At 42.9% G+C, this 25,271-nt stretch overlaps 1 protein-coding gene across 1 annotated transcript in view; it reads left to right on the top strand.

The window, feature by feature from the left end:
* The first annotated feature begins 3,033 nt into the window (after window positions 1-3,033).
* fstl1a (follistatin-like 1a) overlaps window positions 3,034-25,271 on the top strand; it is a 70,064-nt gene continuing 47,826 nt past the window's right edge. Inside the window, exons 1-2 of the mRNA XM_060898810.1 lie at window positions 3,034-3,236; window positions 3,326-3,382. Of these exons, the coding sequence (XP_060754793.1) occupies window positions 3,326-3,382 (57 nt within the window). The 5' untranslated portion in view covers window positions 3,034-3,236. The remainder of the gene's footprint in view (window positions 3,237-3,325; window positions 3,383-25,271) is intronic.

The raw sequence follows: 25,271 nt of genomic DNA, 5'->3' as shown, positions 1-25,271 counted from the left end.
TGCAGAGCAGAGGAAAGACCACTTCGTCGGCACCCAATGTGCCCATGAACTTCTCACAAAACGAGTACAAATCTTTGCAGTTTGAACATTCTTGGGCCATGAATGCAAAGAGTGGGCACCATGTTTTATTTAAAGAACAGGGATCTATCAAAGTCTGATCTTCACAACATGTTTGTGGAAGTGTATCATGGCATGAACAAAGGAGATTTCTGAGGACCTCAGAAAAAGCGTTGTTGATGCTCATCAGGTTGGAAAAGGTTACAAAACCATCTCTAAAGAGTTTGGACTCCACCAATCCACAGTCAGACAGACTGTGTGCAAATAGAGGAAATTCAAGACCTCAAGTTACCCTCCCCAGGAGTGGTCCACCAACAAAAATCACTCCAAGAGCAAGGCGTGTAATAGTTGGCAAGGTCACAAAGGACCTCAGGGTAACTTCTAAGCAACTGAAGGCCTCTCTCACGTTGGCTAATGTTAATGTTCATGAGCCTACCATCAGGAGAACACTGAACAACAGTGTTGTGCATGGAAGGGTTGCAAGGAGAAAGCCGCTGCTCTCCAAAAAGAACATTGCTGCTCATCTGCAGATTGCTAAAGATCACATGGACAAGCCAGAAGGCTACTGGAAAAATGTTTTGTGGATGGATGGACACCAAAATAGAAATTTTTGGTTTAAATGAGAAGCGTTATGTTTTGAGAAAGGAAAACACTGCATTCCAGCATAAGAACCTTAACCCATGTGTGAAACATGGTGGTGGTAGTATCATGGTTTGGGCTTGTTTTGCTGCATCTGGACCACGACGGCTTGCCATCATTGATGGAACAATGAATTTTGAATTATACCAGCAAATTTTAAAGGAAACTGTCAGGACATCTGTCCATGAACTGAATCTCAAGAGAAGGTGGATCATGCAGCAAGACAATGACCCTAAGCACACAAGTCATTCTACCAAAGAATGGGTAAAAAAGAATAAAGTTAATGTTTTGGAATGGTCAAGTCAAAGTCCTGACCTTAATCTAATCGAAATGTTGTGGAAGGACCTGAAGCGAGCAGTTCATGTGAGGAAACCCACCAACATCCCAGAGTTGAAGCTGTTCTGTACGGAGGAATGGGCTAAAATTCCTCCAAGCCGGTGTGCAGGACGGATCAACAGTTACTGGAAATGTTTAGTTGCAGTTATTGCTGCACAAGGGGGTCATACCAGATACTGAAAGCAAAGGTTCACATACTTTTGCCACTCACAGATATGTAATATTGGATCATTTTCCTCAATAAATAAATGACCAAGTATAATATTTTTGTCTCATTTGTTTAACTGGGTTCTCTTTATCTACTTTTAGGACTTGTGTGAAAATCTGATGATGTATTAGGTCATATATGCAGAAATATAGAAAATTCTAAAGGGTTCACAAACTTTCAAGTACCACTGTATATGAATCATTTTAATCATAAAAATTACTATATTAGATTTATTGTTAACGCTGAAAACTATTCCTCTGCCATTCTTGAGGTCTCAAGGCATTTATAAACAAAAAGTGAGGCCATGGTTCTGCGTATCTCCTTTAAAATAAAAAAAAAAACCTGTTGTAATTCAGTTGAAATGATAGTCAGTGCAGATGTTGATAAAAGTGACTTAAAAAAGCTAGATAAACCTAAACCTAAATCTAAGCCTAGGAAATGAAAACGACCTCCAAGCAGATTTTCCTGGTCAGTTAAACTTATCTACCTATGTTAAAGTTTTTAGTTGTAAATGTAGCTAAAATGTTGTGAAATCTAGCTAATCTTCATTGCATTCTAACTTGATTAGATAAATGTGATAGAAACTATAAGCATTGAGCTTATTAGAGTATGTGATAATATACAGCTACAGAATTAACAAACTCTTTCTGAAGTTATCTGTAGTGTGTCACCAATACCTAAAGTACAAACGTACTATGGCTGGCTTTTTAGCTTAAAATATAGATAATCATTATAATATATTATAGAGTCCAGGGTTGCACAGGTTAGAGCATACCCTCAACACTGTGGTGGGGGGAGATAAGCGAAACTAAACAGTTTGTCCCATCGCAACTATCAACTCAATATCATACCACTTCTTTCTTGTTGTAACTTCCCAGTGTTTTAATTGTGTTTGTTGTGTTTGAAAGAATATTCCACATGAGGTACTTGCAATAGAAGTTCAGTTTCTTTTTCTTATAAGTTAATTTCACATATCTACATGAAATTGTGTGGGTTTTTTTTTAAATATGACATTTAGAAATGGGGCAGCACGGTGGTGTCGTGGTTAGCACTGCTGTTTCACAGCAAGAAGGTCCGGGTTCGAGCCCCGTGGCCGGCGAGGGCCTTTCTGTGCGGAGTTTGCATGTTCTCCCCGTGTCCGCGTGGGTTTCCTCCGGGTGCTCCGGTTTCCCCCACAGTCCAAAGACATGCAGGTTAGGTTAACTGGTGACTCTAAATTGACCGTAGGTGTGAATGTGAGTGTGAATGGTTGTCTGTGTCTATGTATGTCGGCCCTGTGATGACCTGGCGACTTGTCCAGGGTGTACCCCGCCTTTCGCCCGTAGTCAGCTGGGATAGGCTCCAGCTTGCCTGCGACCCTGTAGAACAGGATAAAGCGGCTAGAGATAATGGATGGATGGATGGATGGATGGGACATTTTGGTGTAATGCAGCCCAATGCAACATAGGGTTACTGTTGCCACCCCGAAGTTGATTTGCTTCCAGTAACAGCATATCATATCCTAAAGTGTTTTATTCCTCTTATACAACAGCACTTTGAAAAAATGTATTGAAAAATATGAAAAAATTGTTATTGTAATTAACTTTTCACGTTATGACGTAATTCTGTTTTTTCCCCTTTTTTTCTGGTGTGGCAACAATATACGCTTCCGTCCTCGTGAATATTTTCACTCCTCGAAGATAAACTTCATATCCCCCCGCCACCGTGTCTTCATATCCCCCCGCCACCGGGTAAAACCCTCTGTAGATGTCGTAGAACTGGCAGATTAATAAAATGTCCAGAACAATAAACTGAATATGGAGGGGATAATGAAGCTCCCACAGGCTGCTTAGTGCACTACTCTCCCTCACTCTGTAGTAGACTATTGTATGGTTTGGGACACACCCCTGCTTGTGCTGTGCGCGAGCTTTTCTCCAGCTCTCGGCGTCACCTACAGAAACTTCAGGCACGCGCTCGGATCCGCTCAGAGCGCGCGAGGACCAGAAGTGTGAGCACAGTGAGTTCCTTCATGTTCTAGAAAATTCTCTCAGAGTTACAGGTTGAAGGCTTCACCCGGATTATAAAGGCTTTTTTCTCCTTTTGCAGATGTTGAGAGGAGCATCTTTGATCGTTTTACTTGCTGTGGCTGTCTGTCACGCCGAGGTGAGCTTTTTATTTTTTGTTTCTCATATTTTTGGGTAAACTTTGATTAGAAAAAAGACTATATTCGGATTTCCAAAGTGCAGCCAGTCAGTCCCTCTGTCAGTCAGTCCCTCTGTCAGTCAGTCCCTCAGCCAGTCAGTCCCTCTGTCAGCCAGTCCCTCTGTCAGTCAGTCCCTCAGCCAGTCCCTCTGTCAGTCAGTCCCTCTGTCAGTCAGTCCCTCAGCCAGTCAGTCCCTCAGCCAGTCCCTCTGTCAGTCAGTCCCTCAGCCAGTCCCTCTGTCAGCCAGTCCCTCAGCCAGTCCCTCTGTCAGTCAGTCCCTCAGCCAGTCCCTCTGTCAGTCAGTCCCTCAGCCAGTCCCTCAGCCAGCCGGTCCCTCAGCCAGTCCCTCTGTCAGCCAGTCCCTCTGTCAGCCAGTCCCTCTGTCAGTCAGTCCCTCAGCCAGTCCCTCTGTCAGCCAGTCCCTCAGCCAGCCGGTCCCTCAGCCAGTCCCTCTGTCAGCCAGTCCCTCTGTCAGCCAGTCCCTCTGTCAGCCAGTCCCTCTGTCAGCCAGTCCCTCAGCCAGTCCCTCTGTCAGTCAGTCCCTCAGCCAGTCCCTCAGCCAGTCAGTCCCTCAGTCCCTCAGCCAGCCGGTCCCTCAGCCAGTCCCTCTGTCAGTCGGCCCCTCAGCCAGTCCCTCTGTCAGTCAGTCCCTCAGCCAGTCCCTCAGCCAGTCCCTCTGTCAGTCAGTCCCTCAGCCAGTCCCTCAGCCAGCCGGCCCCTCAGCCAGTCTCTCTGTCAGTCGGCCCCTCAGCCAGTCCCTCTGTCAGCCGGCCCCTCAGCCAGTCCCTCTGTCAGCCGGCCCCTCAGCCAGTCCCTCTGTCAGTCGGCCCCTCAGCCAGTCCCTCTGTCAGTCGGCCCCTCAGCCAGTCCCTCTGTCAGTCAGTCCCTCAGCCAGTCCCTCTGTCAGTCCCTCTGTCAGTCAGTCCCTCTGTCAGTCCCTCAGCCAGCCGGTCCCTCAGCCAGTCTCTCTGTCAGTCGGCCCCTCAGCCAGTCAGTCCCTCAGTCAGCCAGTCCCTCAGTCAGCCAGTCCCTCAGTCAGCCCCTCTGTCAGTCAGCCCCTCAGCCAGTCTCTCTGTCAGTCAGCCAGTCGGCCCCTCAGCCAGCCAGCCCCTCAGCCAGTCCCTCTGTCAGTCAGTCCCTCGGCCAGTCCCTCTGTCAGCCAGTCCCTCGGCCAGTCCCTCTGTCGGCCAGTCCCTCAGCCAGTCCCTCTGTCGGTCAGTCCGTCGGTCCCTCAGCCAGTCCCTCAGCCAGCCAGTCCCTCGGTCCCTCAGCCAGTCAGTTCCTCAGCCAGTCTCTCTTGTCAGTCAGTCCCTCAGCCAGCCAGTTCCTCGGTCCCTCAGCCAGTCAGTCCCTCAGCCAGTCTCTCTGTCAGTCAGTCCCTCGGTCCCCCAGTCAGTCCCTCAGCCAGTCGGTCCCTCAGCCAGCCGGACCCTCAGCCAGCCAGTCCCTCAGTCAGTCTCTCTGTCAGTCAGTCCCTCGGTCCCTCTGCCAGTCGGTCCCTCTGCCAGTCGGTCCCTCAGCCAGTCCCTCTGCCAGTCGGTCCCTCTGCCAGTCGGTCCCTCTGCCAGTCGGTCCCTCAGCCAGTCCCTCAGTCAGTCGGTCCCTCAGTCAGTCGGTCCTTCAGCCAGTCCCTCAGTCAGTCGGTCCCTCGGCCAGTCCCTCAGTCAGTCGGTCCCTCGGCCAGTCCCTCAGTCAGTCGGTCCCTCGGCCAGTCCCTCAGTCAGTCGGTCCCTCTGCCAGTCGGTCCCTCAGCCAGTCCCTCAGTCAGTCGGTCCCTCAGTCAGTCGGTCCCTCAGCCAGTCCCTCAGTCAGTCGGTCCCTCGGCCAGTCCCTCAGTCAGTCGGTCCCTCGGCCAGTCCCTCAGTCAGTCGGTCCCTCGGCCAGTCCCTCAGTCAGTCGGTCCCTCGGCCAGTCCCTCAGTCAGTCGGTCCCTCGGCCAGTCCCTCAGTCAGTCGGTCCCTCGGCCAGTCCCTCAGTCAGTCGGTCCCTCGGCCAGTCCCTCAGTCAGTCGGTCCCTCGGCCAGTCCCTCAGTCAGTCGGTCCCTCGGCCAGTCTTTCAGTCGGTCCCTCGGCCAGTCTTTCAGTCGGTCCCTCGGCCAGTCCGTCCCTCAGCCGGTCCCTCAGTCAGTCAGTCAGCCAGTCCCTCAGTCCTTCAGTCAGTCTCTCAGTCCCTCAGCCAGTCAGTCGCTCAGTCAGTCCCTCATTCAATCCCTTAGTCCCTCAGTTAGTCCCTCAGTCAGTCAGTCCCTCATTCAATCCCTCAGTCAGTCAGTCCCCCAGTAATTGCCGCAGTCCCTCAGTCAGTTAATCAGTCAGTAGGTTATTTCATTATGACCTACAACTTTTTGTTTTTTTTTGGCAAGTTTATAACAAGATGGCCCACTTTTCACCTTTAAAATACTGTCTAACATATTTTAAACCAGTTTATATGGAAAAAAATAAGTTGTTAATAATGTCACCAATGACTGGATTGTCTTTACTGAACCCATTAAATCTAGTATCTCACAAACCTTCAAGAAAAATATCTCATTACACTTTTTTTTTTTCTAAAACATGTCTGTTTTAGCATTGTGGCCCACATTTTACCTCTTTACCTCTGCTCTGAGCTTTGACGTTATAATTGCTGAAGTAATGGACCAAATAGTGTCACGTGACTTCATGTAGTAAACAAACTATTGGGGGGGGGAGTTTTTTTTTTTTCTATTTAATACAAATTAGAGTTTGCATCAGTCTAGAAAATCTGGAAAAGTATGTAATTTAAATAACAGGCATGCAATTTCAGTCTGAAAATTGAGATGTTTTGTTTTTTTTGAATATTTTTCTTTTATCTTTAAGTTTCTTATATTTTGACTTAATTAGGACTTTCTTTGGTCCGAAATGGTCTCTTGATTAACTTTCTAAAAACAACAGCTCTGATTGTAGTGCAGACTGTCATTCAAGTCACAGGTTTATATATATATATATATATATATATATATATATATATATATATATTTTTTTTTTTTTTCCAACACGAGGTGATTTATAGGAAATTGCATGCATTGATTGATTGATCATGTGTGAACCAGCAAGTGGCCTAGTGGTTAGCTTGTCCGCTTCTTGATTTGGAGATCGCGAGTTCGACTCACGGACGGGTCATACCAAAGACCATCATAAAAATGGTACTTACTGCCATCTGGCAAGGCACACTACAATACAGATGTGAGTGAGGAGTCAAACTCTCATGGTTACCAGAGGACTAGCCCCCCACTGTAACCCTAGCTATGTAATAGGCGAGAGGCCGAGGGCTATGGAAACGGAGATCGGCACTGCCTTATGCGCCACTTGGCATGGGAAGGACTTTGGCTTTTGGATTGATCATGTGAATGAAATTAGTTCTCGATAATCCCCTCAGCAACTCAGTAAAATGGTGGCCAACCACTTTGTCACCGTAAGTGAGGAAGAATTACAAATGATGAAAGAAAATGCTGTTCCCAAAAGTACTGAAGATGCTACGAAGTTTGATCTAAAACTGTTCAAAGGTAAGGTGTAATTGTGATTTATTTTATCGATTTCAAAACAAACTATTTTATGTGAGTCGGCATAGATAAGTGACACAACCCTGCACGCGTTACATTTGTATGCTGCTTTTGAAGTTTGAAATAAATGATTTTTAAAAATATGATTATAACTTTTTTTTATAATAATCACTTGTATATTTATACTTAAACAATTATCCGCCTAAGGCTCGGTGAATAATAACTTCGACTTCGTCTCTGTTATTATTGACCAACATTGTAAAGGATGTTTTCATGAGGACAGGAACAACAGCTTCGTATGAATTTAATCAAGTGACACAAAATAGCTGCTTTCCAGAAATTTAAAGGCAAGTATGTTAGCAGTTTAGTTTAACTGAAGGATACTAAACCTGGCTTGGTTGACTGAGTACATTAGTGAAAATTTTACTAAAAATGAATTGAATAAACTTGAGTGTAGCTTGTTATGACTGAAACATTTCATGCTATTTGGTGGTCTCTTCTCGCCACTGTTACTTTATCACTTTGTAGCTTGGTGGCCAAACTGAAGATGTTTATTTAGTTAATGAACATGTTGTGTGGCCTCACGGTCGCTCAGCTTGAATGTAAATGAACTCACGTAAACAGATAAGTGTGAAAGCCAAACTGAAACCCAGGAGGCCGTAAGACAGATATATACAGCTGGTGTTTGTCCTGGTACTGACGTATTCTTATTCTGGCAATTAAAACCATTATCACCTGGGTGGTACAGAGATGTTAGAACACACTGAGGCTTTTCTAAGCATTGGAGTATGCTGTTGTCTTTGAACATACACTCGACAGACACGCTGTGGCCATTAATGATGTGTTTGTGTTTCTCTGCCACTTAAACAGCTGCTGGTGAGTCAGTCAGCTGGCATTTTTTGGCATTCAGGTGTTGGCAAACATGGCTGAACGGAGCAGATGTGCTTGTCTTTTCATGTGTGCGCCGAGAGACCCTTTAAACACACACCTTGCTCGTTCTTTTACCACGTAGAGCTTAAGCCATGTGAAGCATGTGTGAGTGTGTGAGAGGTATTGCCAGCTCAGTGAGGACTGTGAGGATAAACAAGCACAAATCAAACTTGAACAAATGTTTCCAAATCTGCTGCTGGAATCCGGCTGTGTTTTTGTGATGACTTTTCTTAATGGCTCAAAGATTTTATTAAAGATCTAATCAGGAATCAGTTTTCCAAAAAATACTGTCATGTTCTTTCGCTCAACTGTGTTCTGGCTTTCAAACATTTCCAGTGATGTGAACAGTTTTGGGTAACTGTAACAGGTTTATCAAAGATAAACCTCTTGTCTCGGTGTATTCGTAAGCTGGCGTTGTTTTTTTAACTCTTCCTTCAGCTTTAGCTGTTGTGGCCATGCAGGAACATTTAAGTGTCCAGGATTTGGAGTTGTGGGCTGTAAAAACTACTTCTCACAGCTCAGAATCCAGTCCCACCCTCAGGGCTGACCCGTTTCAGAAAATGTCAGCAAGTGACTGAATTACAGTATTAACAGCATCACACAGGCGAGTTCATATTCTCTTTAACAGTTATTCCACGCAATCCAGCCGTACATGAGCTGTAGCTGACGAGGCACGTAGCGCCGAGTTGACTATAATCCATGTACAATGAGTGAAATAACTGTTTTATTCTATCCACATTCACTGGATTTTGAGAAACGGAGCATTTTTATTTTTTGCAAATTCGATAAATAAAAACTTTATACAAAACGTCTGACAAAACCATTTCCGTGTAGAATGTAAACAAACCGGCGAAGTGACAGTAGCAATTTGTGAAAAATGCTATAATAATAATTCTTGAAAAAGAAAAAAGATACGTTCTTACCATCAAATACTTTTATTCCATATTTTGTTGCTTTTGTACTTTTGGGGTTTTGTTTTCGAGTAGAATTTTTATTTCGTCCTCGGTTGATTCAGCAACGCGCTCCAACATTTAGTTTTTCTCTACTCACGGTATATGAGCTGATAGCCTCGTAGTAGAATAGCCAATCAGAGTGCGCGACTGCTCATATCCAGTGAATGTGGATAGAATAAATATGTTATTTACCAGATGGGAGGTCCGTATTGTGAAATACCATGACCAAGGTCTTGAAAGTACTGACCGAGGTCCTCTGGGCCGAGGTCAAGGCCGAGGTCATGGTATTTCACCATACAGACTGACCTTAAGCTGGTAAATGTGTGTATATATATATATATATATATATATATATATATATATATATATATATATATATATATATAATTATTTATTTATTTTACCAAATTCTAACAGAAAACGGGAGCGCCCGAAAGGGGAAAACCGAGGCGAGCCGTCATTTTGAATCCTCATTCACGGCTGTCGTGCAAATTGCTTTCTCCTCGGTATACAAGTGCACTTCCATGGCAGGATAAAAACTACATTTTGCTGCCTATGTAGTCCCCTATTTATAAAAAATTGAGTCATTCAGGATTCAGCCATGTTTTTTGCTTGGCGTTAGCAACAGTTGCAGGTTTTTAAGCTTTCTCCTGAAATGTTTTCTTTTATTTCTTCTTACTCAGGGTAGTAAAACTCGCTTTCGCTGTGAAAACTGTTGTGATCACTATCCATGCTGTAAATTTAATGCTATTCTCCTGAGAAATGCGAAAATAAATGTTGACAAAAATTGCTACTATGTTTGTTGTGAACAAGCGAGTCGCCAGAGATCCATATCCGGGGTCCATATCGTAGGATACGGACCTGCTTATCAGCCAATCGGAGCACAGGATTTGATGGAAACCGGACTGCGAAAAAATAAACGTTATTTACCAGCTGGGAGGTCCGTATGGTGAAATGCCGTGACCGAGGTCTTGAAAGTACTGACCAAGGCCCTCTGGCCCGAGGTCAGTATTCAAGGCTGAGGTCACGGTATTTTACCATACGGACTGACCTTAAGCTGGTAAATAATATATTTATTTTTTTCTTTACCAAATTCTAACAGAAAACGAGAGCGCCCGAAAGGGAAAACCGAGGCGAGCCGCCATTTTGAATCCTCATTCACGGCTGTAATGCAAATGGATTTCTCCTCGGTATACAAGTGCACTTCCATGGCAGGAAAAAAAAACTACATTTTGCTGCCTATGTAGTCCCCTATTTATACAAAATTGAGTCATTCAGGATTCAGCCAGGGGCGGCACGGTGGTGTAGTGGTTAGCGCTGTCGCCTCACAGCAAGAAGGTCCGGGTTCGAGCCCCGTGGTCGCCGAGGGCCTTTCTGTGTGGAGTTTGCATGTTCTCCCCGTGTCCGCGTGGGTTTCCTCTGGGTGCTCCGGTTTCCCCCACAGTCCAAAGACATGCAGGTTAGGTTAACTGGTGACTCTAAATTGACCGTAGGTGTGAATGGTTGTCTGTGTCTATGTGTCAGCCCTGTGATGACCTGGCGACTTGTCCAGGGTGTACCCCGCCTTTCGCCCGTAGTCAACTGGGATAGGCTCCAGCTTGCCTGCGACCCTGTAGAACAGGATAAAGCAGCTAGAGATAATGAGATGAGATGAGGATTCAGCCATGTTTTTGCGCGGCGTTAGCAAGTTACAGGTTTTAGCTTTCTCCTGAAATGTTTTCTTTTATTTCTTCTTCCTCAGGGTAGTAAAACTCGCTTTTGCTGTGAACACTGTCGTTATCGCTATCCATGTTGTAAAATTAATGGTATTTTGAATCCTCATTCACGGCTGTAATGCAAATGGCTTCCTCCTCGGTATACAAGTGCACTTCCATGGCAGGAAAACAACTACATTTTGCCGCCTATGTAGTCCTCTATTTATAGAAATAGGAGTCATTCAGGATTCAGCCATGTTTTTGCTTAGCATTAGCAACAGTTAGAGGTTTTTAGCTTTCTCCTGAAATGTTTTATTTTATTTCTTCTTCCTCAGGGTAGTAAAACTCGCTTTCGCTGTGAAGACTGTCGTTATCGCTATCCATGCTGTAAAATTAATGTTATTCTCCTGAGAAATGCTGGCAAAAATTTACAAGATTTTTGATAATCTTATAAATAAATCTTGTAAAAGATAAATGCTGACAAAAAAAATTCTACTATGTTTGTTGTTGTTGTGAACGAGCGAGTCACCAGAGATCCGTAACTGGGGTCCGTATCATAGGATACGGACCCGCTCGCCAGCCAATCAGAGCTCAGGATTTGATGGAAACCGCACCGCGAAAAAAATGTTATTATCTCTTATCTTATTGTTATTTCATCTTTCTTGTCTCTCAATATTTTTCTTTCTTTCTTTCTTTCTTTCTTGCCCGTCAGTATTTCTTTCTTTCTTTCTTTCTTTCTTTCTTTCTTTCTTTCTTTCTTTCTTTCTTTCTTTCTTTCTTGCCCGTCTTTCTTTCTTTCTTGCCCGTCTTTCTTTCTTTCTTGCCCGTCTTTCTTTCTTTCTTGCCCGTCTTTCTTTCTTTCTTTCTTTCTTTCTTTCTTTCTTTCTTTCTTTCTTTCTTTCTTTCTTTCTTTCTTTCTTTCTTGCCTTTCTTTCTTTCTTTCTTGCCCGTCTTTCTGTCTTTCTTGCCCGTCTTTCTGTCTTTCTTGCCCGTCTTTCTTTCTTGCCCGTCTTTCTTTCTTTTTCTTTCCTTTCCCTGTTCCTACTTAGACATTGTCAAGAGTAAATCCAAGTTGAGCGTATCAGAGATGGAGAGGAAAGGTAGAACAGAAAAACTGACTGCCAGATCAGCTCTGCGTGATAATTGCTAGCAGGAGTGAAGGATGTTGTATCATTCAGAGAGAATGTATGCCATGTGTCTGTAATTTACTTAATGTGGCCTTGGCTGCAGTTTCAGTTTGGACTCTTTGACATGTTTTGATGTGTTTGAAGAAATAAAATTATCAAATTACACTTTACTGTACTGTCCAAGCATGTGGAGAAAAGGACACTCATTTCTGTATTATGAGGCAACAACTTTCCTGGGATAAAGAGAAATACTGGGAAAGCACTATTTGAAATTGTTTCTGTACTTCGGGACATCTGTCAGCGATTACCTCCAAAACTCCAGCCTTGCGTAGCAAAGCTACAGAGTGAGAACAAGGAAGGAAATTCAATACAGAGAAAAGAAACAGTCAGTACAACTGAACTGAGGCCACTGAGGCTGCTACACGGATAGTTTGACGTCACAAGAATCCCTTGTAAGACCTTGCGAGACGTTTTGTGCCACTATTACATTTTGATTCCAGATTGGCATCTCACTGACACTGTTGTTGTCTCGATCACACTGGTTCATTTCTGTATCTTCCCACCACTGTTTTCCTGAGGCTCTTGTCTGTTCTTCTTCCCGTCCTCAGTGTCGTATTCAGCTCGAGAACAATCCACCGAGACAGGCTGCTAAAGCTCCATAACAAGTCTATTAACAATAATAATCAGATCCTACTGTAAAAAAAAAAAATTTAGTTCACAATCTGAAAAGCACAATGAAGTGCAAATAAACACTTGGCAGAGAGATACACTCTTTGTTCTATTGTGTTTCCAAGGATAGTTGAATGTGTCTGCTATGATGGGAAAGAGTGGGGGTTTTCTTGTTGTATGAGACTCATTAGATTCATAGTGAAAGACTAAGCACTCGATTAGATGCAGTGTCAATGCAAGTAAATTTATACAGAGCGTCAGAACGAGATCAGCTGTGTTGCTGTGACTCTAACCAACACACAATCTGTGAAACACCAGTCATCCTATTGGCTCAAGTTGTGTATGTGGAGTTGAGAAATGCTGATCTCCTCCTCCCCATCTCTGTGGAAGACTAAATAGAAACATGTGCGTGCAGCCAAGCTTATCTCCATGTTTAACATACAGGATTCTTGATTGGTGAGGTCCTTTTACCATTTTACACTGACTACCTTCTCTTAACCTTAACAGATACAAAAAAAAAATACAGCTTGTCTCAGAACAACCAAAAACAAAAGGCATTCTTTTGCTAAAACATCATATTTACCCCTTTTCCACCAAATCAGTTCCAGGGCTGGTTCGGGGCCAGTGCTGGTGCTGGTTCACAACTCATTCAACTTGCGAGCCAGCTGAGAACCAGTTTGCTTTTCCATAGCTCGGGGTGCTAAGGGGAGCCACATTATTACGTCACTGTATACGTCAGTTACGTCGCTGCGTTTGCATAAACCTTGGCGCGAACATCGAAGCAACAACAACACGAAGAAAAAGCAGCAACAACAATAATGGATGACTTCGCATTTGTACAGCTGCTGCTTCTGGCTTTACGGTGCTTCATTGGGATCAGAAAACGGCAGATCCAATATGTTTGTGTTGATCGACAGGTTTTGAGTGGACGGCGATTACATTCTAGGAGACAGGTAATAACCTAATAACGTTTTGACTCTTACTTACACTGAATGCGAGTTGGTTATGTTAGCCTTTGTTATGAGCTTAGCCGGTGTTATGTCGGCTTTGGCGGTCTTGCTATTGTTGTTGGTCTTAACAGCACACCCCCCCCCCCCCCCCCCCCCCCGACATAAGCGGTTCTTTCCTCTGGCCCAGCAGAGAGCTGGTGCTAGCCTGGAACCTTTTTTTCTGGCCCCAGAGCCAGTTCTTTGTCAGTGGAAACAGAAAACCCGGTTCCAAACTAAGCACTGGCCCCAAACCAGCTCTGGATCTGATTTGGTGGAAAAGGGGCAATTGAGGTACTGCTTGACTCAGTCATTTAACACACTTGCATCAGGGCAGGCAGATGTTCAAGAAAAAGTCTTATGGTATTATTGTGCCTTTCGGGTGTATTTTTGAGTAACACCCAAAACTAAATGCTTATTTTTAAGAAACTACAACAATGGAGTAATACTGTTGTACCAACTGACCAGAAATGGTTAACCTTCGATATACAGTTGTGGTCAGAAGTTTACATATAGTGACATGAATGTCATCTTACTTGGATACAATTGTTTGAACTGATCTTGGAATTTGTAGTTGTTTAGAAATGGCTCCAAGAGACATTCCGGAGTTGTGCACATCAGCGATCCTTTTTCTCAGATCTGCACTGAGCTCCTTGGACTTTCCCATTTTACTGTGTGTTGGTCAATCCAATGAGTGCTGTCAACAAATCCTTTTTATGAAGGCACAGAGAAGCTACTAGCTATAGTCAATCATGATCACTAACAGGAAGTTAAGAGACTTCGGCCTTGGCAAGATAAGAGACATTGTGGAAGTTTCGGCACCTCTGAATTAATAATCTAAGTGAGCGTATGTAAATTTTTGATCTTGTGTGTATAATTTTGACCCTGTGTGGATTTCAGAAAACCCAAAGAAAATTAAAACTTGTGCACCAAATTCTAGTGGTTTTTTTAAATTAAAGATGTATGCTGTATATTCTGCCACAGAAAACAAAAAACAGTTCAAAGAAATTATTGAAAGCCCAAATATTGCCATGACATTCATGTCACTGTATGTAAACTTCTGATCACAACTGTATCAGCAGGGCCAGACACACTCTTATTTTGCCCACTGGACAGTAGAAACAACACCCAGAGTTCCCACTGGCACTAGTCATTGATGAATATAATCCATCAGTGACGAAGAGAAAATTACTAGCAGTCGTCACAGTGAGGAATGTAGTTGCCTTCTTTATCATTATCATAAGGCCACACCAATTTAATTACGGTAGTTGGTTCTCGGATTTTTTTCAGGAAAAATATGAAGCGAGCGAGCGAAATAAAAATAAAAAAATGCTCTGATGGTAAAATTAGCGGTGGAAATAGAGGGCTTTCATAATGGAGAAACAAAACAAAGACAATACATTATTGTTACACATTTCATATGGCTCTTTTAATAGCTTATCTTATTTCCACCCATATGCATTAAGGATAATTGAAAATAAAAGTCTGAAACAACAGTCTTGTGACTAATAGCATTAGAACGATCGCGCTGTTTCACCAGATATGCGGACAGTAGCCTATGTGACTAAAACTCCGCGATCAATTTAACAGAGATGTATATTCATCAACGTGCCCTCTTGAATTTCGACACACCTGTCAAAGATTTTACGCTTCTGTTTGCTGAATATCCTAACAATCACAAACACAGGCTTTGCAGGATTCCCCTCCACAGGCATGTTTCTTCCACAAGTCTTTATCTAAAGTGAAAGGGGCGATTTGATTGGTTTTCGACATCACGTGACCTCAACCTGCAGTCTTCAGAATTTTTTTTTTCATTTTGCATTTTCTTCAAGCGGCGATTCCGAGAACCAACTAATCGAATTGGTGTGGCCTAAGTCAACTTTTATAGAAATCCCTCCACAAATCCCTGCATTTGCTGAAATCCAACCCCAGTGAAGAGACGGCGGGAAGCCAGAGTGTAAACAATGAGCATGTGCTTGTGACCAGTAAAAATCAACTACACATAATGACCAAATGAGCGCCAAGCTTTTGACCAATCACAGTGTGTCTTTATCGGTCTGGTGTGGTGGTGTAATTATCTCTGCGTTAACTCAACAATGGTGCAGTCTAAGCTGATGAAGTTTATTGGATGGGCTTCTTCAAGCACTGAAAATGATTTAAGGGCTGAAACAGCCACAGAGGAGGCACACTCAGAGCCCCGACCATATCAGAGAGTATCAGTAATACTGGGGTCGGTTAAAAAAAAAAAAGCCAAAGTGAAACTGCAGTCAGCTGGCAAGCGACTGAAGGGAGCTATGTTTCGGGTGGGGTGGTGTGGCGTGGCATGTTGAGTCCCTGTGGCTAACTAACGTAGGATGAAAAATGAGGCGTCATTCTGTGTTTTGTTCATAAATCGACGGGAAATTTGAATTCCTTCCCTGTTGGTTGGTCCAAGATTCTTCTTGACTCTGTTCAATTGGAAATCAAGTTTTGCGTTGAAGTAAAGGCCAAAGGGAGTCCTAATACCGCTTTTGAACGATTCCATGCTAAAATAACCATCAGTAAGCTCAAACTAAAGAGGTTTATTTTAGCTTGATGGTGTGCAGGGCGCCCAAAATCAAGTCTCTCTTATTAGAGGCTGGAGTGGAGCCCAACGTTTATATGTAATGGAGAGTCCGAGCTGTATCTGTACAAATATTTGAATTGTCCCAGTTTGGCTGGTATAAACCTGTATTAAGTTGACGTTGATAAATCAGTAACTAAGAAAAAAATACAGACCAAGTGAAGAAAAAATAAGAAAAAAGTGAAGACTTGATTTTTCAAGGAAAAAAGTGGAGAATATTTTTCAGAACCCAGATGGAACGCTGCGACACAACTTTCAAAATCTCAGAATTGTTTGTTTTGCACACATGATCTCAAACAAGGCAGCACAATTCACCTGGAGAGAGACTCAAAATAGTCCCTAAATCTACCTTTCTTACAAAAATAAACATGAAAGCTGTGTGCAGTTAGCAACTGGCTATTCTGGTTGTTTGAAGAAGGTCTGGGTTCAAGCCCCGTGGCCGACGAGGGCCTTTCTGTGTGGAGTTTGCATGTTCTCCCCGTGTCCACGTGGGTTTCCTCCGGGTGCTCCGGTTTCCCCCACAGTCCAAAGACATGCAGGTTAGGTTAACTGGTGACTCTAAATTGACCGTAGGTGTGAATGTGAGTGTGAATGGTTGTCTGTGTCTATGTGTCAGCCCTGTGATGACCTGGCGACTTGTCCAGGGTGTACCCCGCCTTTCGCCCGTAGTCAGCTGGGATAGGCTCCAACCCTGCACAGGATAAGTGGTTATGGATGGATGGGTGATTACTAATCTTAGCTGGCTAGCTTGTGACTTGTTCATGCAGCCATCCATGTTTTTTCCCCACTTTATTGCTTAAATGTACGATGACATATTAGGGCAAGATAAAGAAAAAAAAATGTAAAAAAAAATATATATACGTAGCTGGGTGAGGGGAGAAAAAATATGACTTCAATCTCTGAGTTTTTACTCACAAATTTATGACTTTATAATCGTAGAGAATATCTTACGGGTTTTATTATAAATTTTCTACTTTAATCTAAAAAATTCAGAGTTTTTTTTTTCTCAGATTATTACCCCCCCTCCTCAGTTCTGTAATTTTTATAGACTATTTTTCTGAGGTTTTTTTTTTTCTCATAAATTTACAAATTCAGTTTCAGAGACTTTGAGTATTTTCTTGCAAATGTATGACTTTATAATCTCGGAGAATACCTGAAGTTTTTTCTGGTATATTTGCAGTTTTCTAGGATTTTTTTTTTTAACCTTCATTGGCCCTAATACTACACCATATAAACATTCCAAACTCGAAAATTATGTAACTGAGTTCATACTTCCCACTCCTAGGTAACTCATACACAGTGCAAGTCTGGGACAGGGAACTGAATTATTGTCTAATTTTAGTAGTAGTTGGTACATAATTCAGAAAGCTGAAATATCTGTTCCTTCTGGACGCTGGTCTGCACTTTCTTCCATTAGCCTAACGCCAGATGTCCTAGTTCAAGTCGGTCACACCCCGTGTCATGGGGTCTGAGTGTGAACTCACACTGCATGTGTGTGTGAAAGGGGGTAGCTGGAAATCACCATCTACCATCTGCAGTAACATATTGCCAAACACTAATGGACTCTCACACACTTGTTCAGTCAATGTAACATTACATCCTACTTTTTCTTAGTTACAGTGTAAAGGGTTAGGTAAAATTGTGCATGTTTGAATATATATATGTATATGTGTGTGTGTGTGTGTGTGTGTGTGTGTGTGTGTGTGTGTGTGTGTGTGCGCCTTTTATCCTAAGGTCTTTTACCCTTTACACTCACCAGACCTGGCTTGGAATGTGAGGAATGCACTGTCTGCACTTTCATCATGGGTCACAGCTCACTGTCTGTTGGTGTGTGTGTGTGTGTGTGTGTGTGTGTGTGTGTGTGTGTGTGTGTGTGTGTGTGTGTGTGTGTGAGATACCCCCTCAATGCAAGAAACTACAGCCCCCACTTTTCACTATTTTCGACTGTTGAGACTGAGAAAACTGCAAAAACTTTCTTTATTATTCTGCACTGTGGGTGCCAGATGCAGCCTTTTAAACCCCCAGTGTGTACTTATTTACTTACTCACATTGTGTACCACAAAAGCTCCTGTTGTTCTCTTTTATTATTAGCAAAGTTTGGGCTAGTTTAATTAGTTTGGTTTCTCCTCCTTTGTTTCAACTTTATGACCTTTGTGAACTTTATAACTCTTGCTTTCAGACTGAGGATCTATGCTGTGGTTGGAAACGTACTTTTTTTTTTTTTGGACTTCCTGTCTTACTTTCCCTTTACAGATGTGTTCAGCTTTGTAAGTCAAAGTGAGTAAGCCCATTAACATGCATCAGCACGACTCAGTTTACTCCCACTCTTACCTCTTTGTGTCATAAAGAAAAAAATACGCAATAAAGGAGAAATTAAGAATAATGAAGAATATAAGTTCTAAACAATTTTAACGTCAAACCATAAAAAGTCGCCAATGAAAATGTACCAGTTGATCACTGTGGGATCATTCACTGTAAATGTAATAGTTTGCAAAGAAATCATGCAGTAATATGTTTCTTGCCATACAATAGAAGGGTTTGGCTAAATGTCTGTTTTTTGTTACAAGGCTATTAATTGACATCTGATACTTGTACCTCTTTGTGTGTTTGTATGTAATTTGAAATTATTATAGTTTAATTAGCAAAAATGCTCATTTTCATACAGACATAGGGAAGTGTGTTGCACCATATTGTCCACCAGTAGCCAAAAAATAGAGCAAAGTTGTTGTGGTGGGTTGTTGAATTTACAGTTGAGACCAAAATTTTACAAACACCTCGGCTAAATATATTCAATTTCAGCTCTTCACGACTCCACATATTTCATGGTAGCACACATTTAGGTCCTTCAGGGCCTCTACTTTGTTCACATGAAAGCAAATTTTTATTTTGAGCTTTAATTTATAATATCAGAATTCCTAGTCCTGGGTATGACTTTAAACTACAACCGATGGTGAATCTCAGGTCTGGGAGGACTTGAGTATTGAGGCAAGTGGAGTTACCCCTTAACCACCATTGCTCCCAGGTCTGCTCTGACCCAGAGTGGTAGTACCTGCCTGGGTTCCAGCTATGGGTTAAATAGTACATCACCAATAAGGCGCTGGCAGCAGGGCACTTTTCGGTAAAGTGTGGCAGATGAACCCAACAGGGTCAATGGCACACCACCAGATGGTATGCAGAAGAGCAACGCAAATGGCTAGTGGATGGCATCACTCGGCAAGTCAGTTGTCACTGCGGGGCAACTTCCTTACCCGTCAGGTCTGTGGCACTTTTGTGCACCACTTGGCATCAGGTCTGGAGGTCCAGAGAGACAACACTATGGGGGCACAACAACGTTTGTCTTACCTTACTGTGCAAGGCGCTTCGCTAGGAGAGGAGAATAGTATACGAGAGCTCATGAGGCCAGGAATTCCATGGTGGCTCAGTTGGGCAGTTTGTGCCACCACTGTGGGCGACATAATTGCTAGCGATGGACAGCCGATGGAAAAAAAAAATCAGAATTCCAGTGAGTCAGAAGTTTACATAAACCAAGTTGACTGTCTGTTTAAACAGCTTGGAAGTTTCCAGAAATTCATGTAATGACTTCTGGAAGATTTTGATTCACCAACTAATAAGAATTAACTGGGTGTGCAACTGTAGCTGTATATTTGCACTAGTAACATTTTGCCCTTGATACCATGGAAAAATACAAGCAACTTAGCCAAGTCTCATCTCATTATCTGTAGCCGCTTTATCCTGTTCTACAGGGTCGCAGGCAAGCTGGAGCCTATCCCAGCTGACTATGGGTAAAAGGCGGGGTACACCCTGGACAAGTCGCCAGGTCATCACAGGGCTGACACATAGACACAGACAACCATTCACACTCACATTCACACCTACGGTCAATTTAGAGTCACCAGTTAACCTAACCTGCATGTCTTTGGACTGTGGGGGAAACCGGAGCACCCGGAGGAAAGCCACGCGGACACGGGGAGAACATGCAAACTCCGCACAGAAAGGCCCTCGCCGGCCACGGGGCTCGAACCTGGACCTTCTTGCTGTGAGGCGACAGCGCTAACCACTACACCACCGTGCCGCCCGCTTAGCCAAGTCCTTAGGAACAATTTCCAAACAACTGAAGGTATAAGGAGCGTCTGTACAAACAACTGAATGAACAAACTTTGGTCCAAAAGGTTCAAATGAACCCCAGGACAATGATGAAGGAATGTGAAGGAGTTGTGGCATCAGGTACCAAATGTGTACATCCACTATTAAGAGACTCATACATCGCCCTTGGCCTGAGAACTCATTGCACAAGAAAGAAGCCACTTCTCCATGACAAGCATAAAAAAGCCAGACTGGAGTTTGCAGTTGATCACCAGCCTTTTGGTGGCATGGTCTCTGGTCAGATGAAACAAAAATTGAACATTTTGGCATAATGATCAAAAGGATGAGCGTTTTCATCCAAAAAATGCCATTCCAACTGTGAAGCATGGGGGTGGTAGTATCGTGTTGTGGGGATGTGTTGCCCGAAAAGTTACTGGTACGCTTCAAAAAATAAAAGGCATCATGAGAATTATCTAGAAACACTTGAACAACATCTCAAAACATCAGCCAGAAAGTTAAAACATGGTCATAATTGAAGTTTCCAGCAGGACAGTGATCCTAAGCATACCTCTGAGGTTGTGACAAAATGGTTTAAAGACAATAAAGTGAAAAATATTTGCATGGCCATGACAAAGCCCGAACCTGAATCCTGTAGAACAATTATGAATTGAACTGAAAGTGTGTCTGATCAAGTAGGCCCAAAAATTTGACTAAGTTATACCAGTTTTGTCAAGACGAATGGGCAAAGTATTGTGAGCAGCTTGTGGAAGGTTACATCAAGCATTTGATTCAGGTTAAAAAATTTTTTTAAATAAATAAAAGGTAATACCACCAAATAGTATTGAGCCCCCTAATGGTCATGGTTGGTATTTTTAGCTACTTTTGTGTTCCCTTGCAATACTTTTGCATTATAGTGCTAGTCTTATGAAAATGACATCACTCCTGGAAATTATGCCTTATAAAACTAGACATGTTAAATAGTTTACTGTCTAAATTGTATTTTAATATGAGACTGGGAACATGTTCTATTTAGCTGGTAAAGTTTGGCTCTTTGAGTCTGCCATTACACGAATGCGTTCCTGGAAAGTTACTGGTAAGCCAAGGGAAGTGACATCATATGCGCAACGCTTGAAAGTTCACGGGATTTCTGGCTTCATCTGCTTTGCAAAGTGTAGCACATTTTTAATGATTTTTTTTTTTTTAAATTCCACAACAAAACTAAAACCAAAGCATGTCTTCTGAGAGGTGTGCCGTTCAAGGCTGTTCAAGTGTAGCCCATAAAAAAGCAGAATTTTGATCCATTGTAGCACAAAGTTGGCAGGACACTTACGAAATGAATGGATTCGATTTGTACGGACAAAGGGAGGTAATTTCAAGCCGACAGGACAGTTTGGTGTCTGCTCCATACATTTTGAAAAAAATAAATTTGTGAGGCAGATTCACATAGAAGGATTTGAGTGATGTCTGGTATTAGGCTTGGGCGGTATCCATTTTTTTCATACCCCGGTATATTCCTGATTAAATACCCCGGTATGCCGGTATTTTACATTTTTTATGTGTGTGCATTTTTTTAACATATACTATTGTAGGCTTTATTAGGATGCAGTGCAAAGCACAGCAACTATTGTTGTTCTACGTGTTTCTTCTTCTTCCTCCTACGCAAATTTCGATTTCGAATAACTCAATAACTGTACGTCGCACACAAACAATATATCAAAACGTGCGGCTCGATCGGACTCGCTATGCTATTACTTTTCTCTACAGAATACGATTTTTTCGCAACATAGTTGCGAAAAAATCGTCGAAAAAACCCCATTCTATGGAATTAATTTAAAAAAAAGCACTTTTTCAACGTTATTCAAACGTCCGCTGCTCTGGCATGCTTTCACCTAGAGACATGATTCAAACTCTAAAACGTACAGAAACTTCTCCTCTGTGGATCGGGCATTCAACTTTTCTGCTAGGTTCTACACTTTCGGATCAGTCCCAGCTCAAACGCCATGTGGGTTCCGGGAGAAAATCCGGCTTTTGAATGGGTGTCTATTGCGTTACACACCAGTGCAGCTCATTTACTTAGAGTGTAGAGAGCTTGAAAAAATAGCTCAAACTTTCTCGCTTAAACTGTGGTTTCAGCCACAAATTTCACTCTACAGACATGAATTTCTCAAAAGTAGTAGTAAAACTTGTCCTGATTCACACAATGTGTCTACCTAACCGATAGGATTTACAGTTTTTGAATGAGAAGCCTCAAACTGAGGAGAGTGCAGCCGAGAGGCCTCATTGACACCCATTATAAACGTGACAGAAAAGTCACTCATTTTTAACTCGCTCTAGTGTCCTCATTTTTAACACTACAGACAAAAAATTACATCAGCGTATTCAGGAGACCCTTCTAGCGCTCACTGTGAAAGAATTTTGTGAATAGCTGCTTTCGTTGTCATGTTATTTGTCGTTGTTCAAGGCCTGGTCCTGAGCAAAAAACAGCAGACACCTGACAAAATCTTGTGTGTGTGTCTTAACGCTCCTGCTCAGGCCCGTCGCCATGCCGACTGGGGCCAGTGAGGGGGCAGAGAGGGGGGAGGGGGCTGCTGTCTCAAGCACACACACAAATCATGGCATTGTAGCTTCATAGCAGGTCACGCATTCACGGCCAGCAAACATGCGTGACTGAATTGCTTCGCGCACTGCATCCTCTCACAATTTCCCCTGGGGAATTGTCCGGTCTAGTTTCATATCTTCTTCACATTCTATAGTAATTTGTTTCTTTGTTCTCATCTCATTATCTCTAGCCGCTTTATCCTGTTCTACAGGGTCGCAGGCAAGCTGGAGCCTATCCCAGCTGACTACGGGCGAAAGGCGGGGTACACCCTGGACAAGTCGCCAGGTCATCACAGGGCTGACACATAGACACAGACAACCATTCACACTCACATTCACACCTACGGTCAATTTAGAGTCACCAGTTAACCTAACCTGCATGTCTTTGGACTGTGGGGGAAACCGGATCACCCGGAGGAAACCCACGCAGACACGGGGAGAACATGCAAACTCCCTGTTTTTGTTATTCTATTTTTTTGTTATCTATTCTGTTTTAGATATTCTGTATTTGACATTATAAAACAAACAGTTGAAATGTTTAAAGACATTTATTTAAACTGCCAGGATGACATGTTTTTGAACTCGGTGCCAAGCAATCAAGTAGGCCTATATTAATGTTGGAAATAAAAAGACACATTAATAAAAATAAGAAGTGCAAACGCCAACAAAGCCAGCAGAAAACAAAACATTGCATGTGAGTTCAAATCGCATCTTTTGTAAATCAAAAGAAAATAATTTGCCTAATTCAAGCAATAACAGGTAGCTTTTTTCCATTCAAACAGGCAAATAGGCTATATAAGTAATGAAATGAAGCTATTTCGGGCTGCTAGTAGGCTGTGCCCATTTAGAAGAAAATTAGGAATGCACTAAAAGCCTCTTTATGCAAAGCAAACGGGTTAGCATCCTTAGCTGAGTGATTGGAGAGAACTCGAAACATAATGCAATTCAGTGCAATAGCCAATCCAAGGCAGAAACAACAAACATGAACAGAAACCATAGATGGGGGCTCATGCTCCCAATAGCCTAAATGAAAATAATTCGCTAACTTAAATTTACGTTTCTGGTAGTGGTAGGCCACAAGCAATTCTTAATTTCTATCAAACATTCTTTGCCAAGAACACCAGCATATTTACTTTATCTGGCTTCAGTTGGCAACGCTGTGGTGTGACCGTATTTCCTGCTGTACTGAATACGCGCTCAGATGCAGCACTTGTCGCGCATATGCAGAGGTATTTGCAGGCAACTTTTGACATCATTGGCAAACGTGTTACATTCAGTTTCCACCATTCAAGCAGGTTTTCTTCAGCATGGATTGTGTCCTCTTGCGCATATACTGACAGTTCTGCCTGTGCACGCTCCGCATGTGTGGTCGTTTTTCTTGCAGACGTTCTTGCAAGGAGACTGGCCAAAGTTGGCTTCTTCTTTGCCGGCTGCTGCTCCTGTTGTGTGCTCTCTCCCTCGCTACTAGGCCTACCGTCTGTTTCCCTGGCCATTATCATTTCTGTTCCTATTTCCCTTTTTGTCTCATCCACTTCGTCGTCATATTTTCCACGATAACGTGGATCTACAAACGTAGCCTTTCTGAGTAGAAACTCAACGCTTGCATTGGCATATTTGGACTGGAGCTTGGCCAACATCGCGGCCTTCAGATCGGTTGTTAACTGGACGTCAGTCTCAGATGGTGCCAGAAGGTCCTCCTTTAGCAGCCGCAGTATTGGGAGGACGGATGAGCTGGTTACATAGGAGTCACCCGACAGCACATCTGTGAAGCTGCTCACCGGTTTTAGCCCATCGTTCAAAGCAGTCAGTACATCGAGGTTCTGCCACGTTAAGGAAACCGTGGTCTTTCTATCTTCCGTCAGAACTTGACGAATAGGCTGGGCTTGCTCGATGATCCTATCAATCATCTGTTGTTTAGATCCCCAGCGTGTTGGGCAATCCTATGAAAACAGATGTTAGACAACAGATGTGTTAGATGGCCATAATGGGTTTGCGTAGCCTAATTATAACAATGATTATTAGCATATAGACCCTTCATTGGGGTAGGGGAGACCGGGTATGGTCGTAACACGGGGTGAGTTGTAACACCACCAATTCCACCAATCAGGGATAAGATATGAGCCATGTGACAGTTTCAGTCTCCTCAGACTTCCTTTACGATCACACATGGACATTTTCAAGTTGTTGGCGCAGTTTCTCCTGGAGCAAGGAGGAAAATTCAAAGTCTGAGGTAAGAAAGTAACTTTTTTTTTTTTTAAGAATTTTTTTTTCTAGTGCTTTTACCATTGTAGACAAAGTTGTAAGCGTTATATCAGGTCAAACTATAGTTTCTCTAGAAAAGAATGGTGTAGCTCTCCCTTGCTAATGTCAAAGCACCATGCTAATACAGCTTGCGAAACAATGGATGACAGTGGTGGGGTAGGTTGTAACACGTTTTTTGAAAGTGTTACAACCATCCCCTTACATACACAGAAGATATTTTTTGTGATTTTAATGATTCTACAGAATGCCTAGAACATGGGTGAGGAAAACTAATCGTGGAGTGGATGCCAAGGTACTAAAAAGAGCAGCAGAGGAGGTTAAAAAAAGGAACATCTGTCAGGGCAGTGGCAAGAAAGCATGGTATCTGCCATGTTACCCTTCACAGGTATTGGCAGAAGTTCAAACTACTGAAAGACCAGGGATCGCT

Source organism: Neoarius graeffei, chromosome 18 (genome assembly GCF_027579695.1).
Source record: "Neoarius graeffei isolate fNeoGra1 chromosome 18, fNeoGra1.pri, whole genome shotgun sequence".
NCBI classification, from domain to species: Eukaryota; Metazoa; Chordata; class Actinopteri; order Siluriformes; family Ariidae; genus Neoarius; species Neoarius graeffei.
Note: the sequence above shows the minus strand (reverse complement) of the source record. Positions and strands in the feature narration are given on the sequence as shown.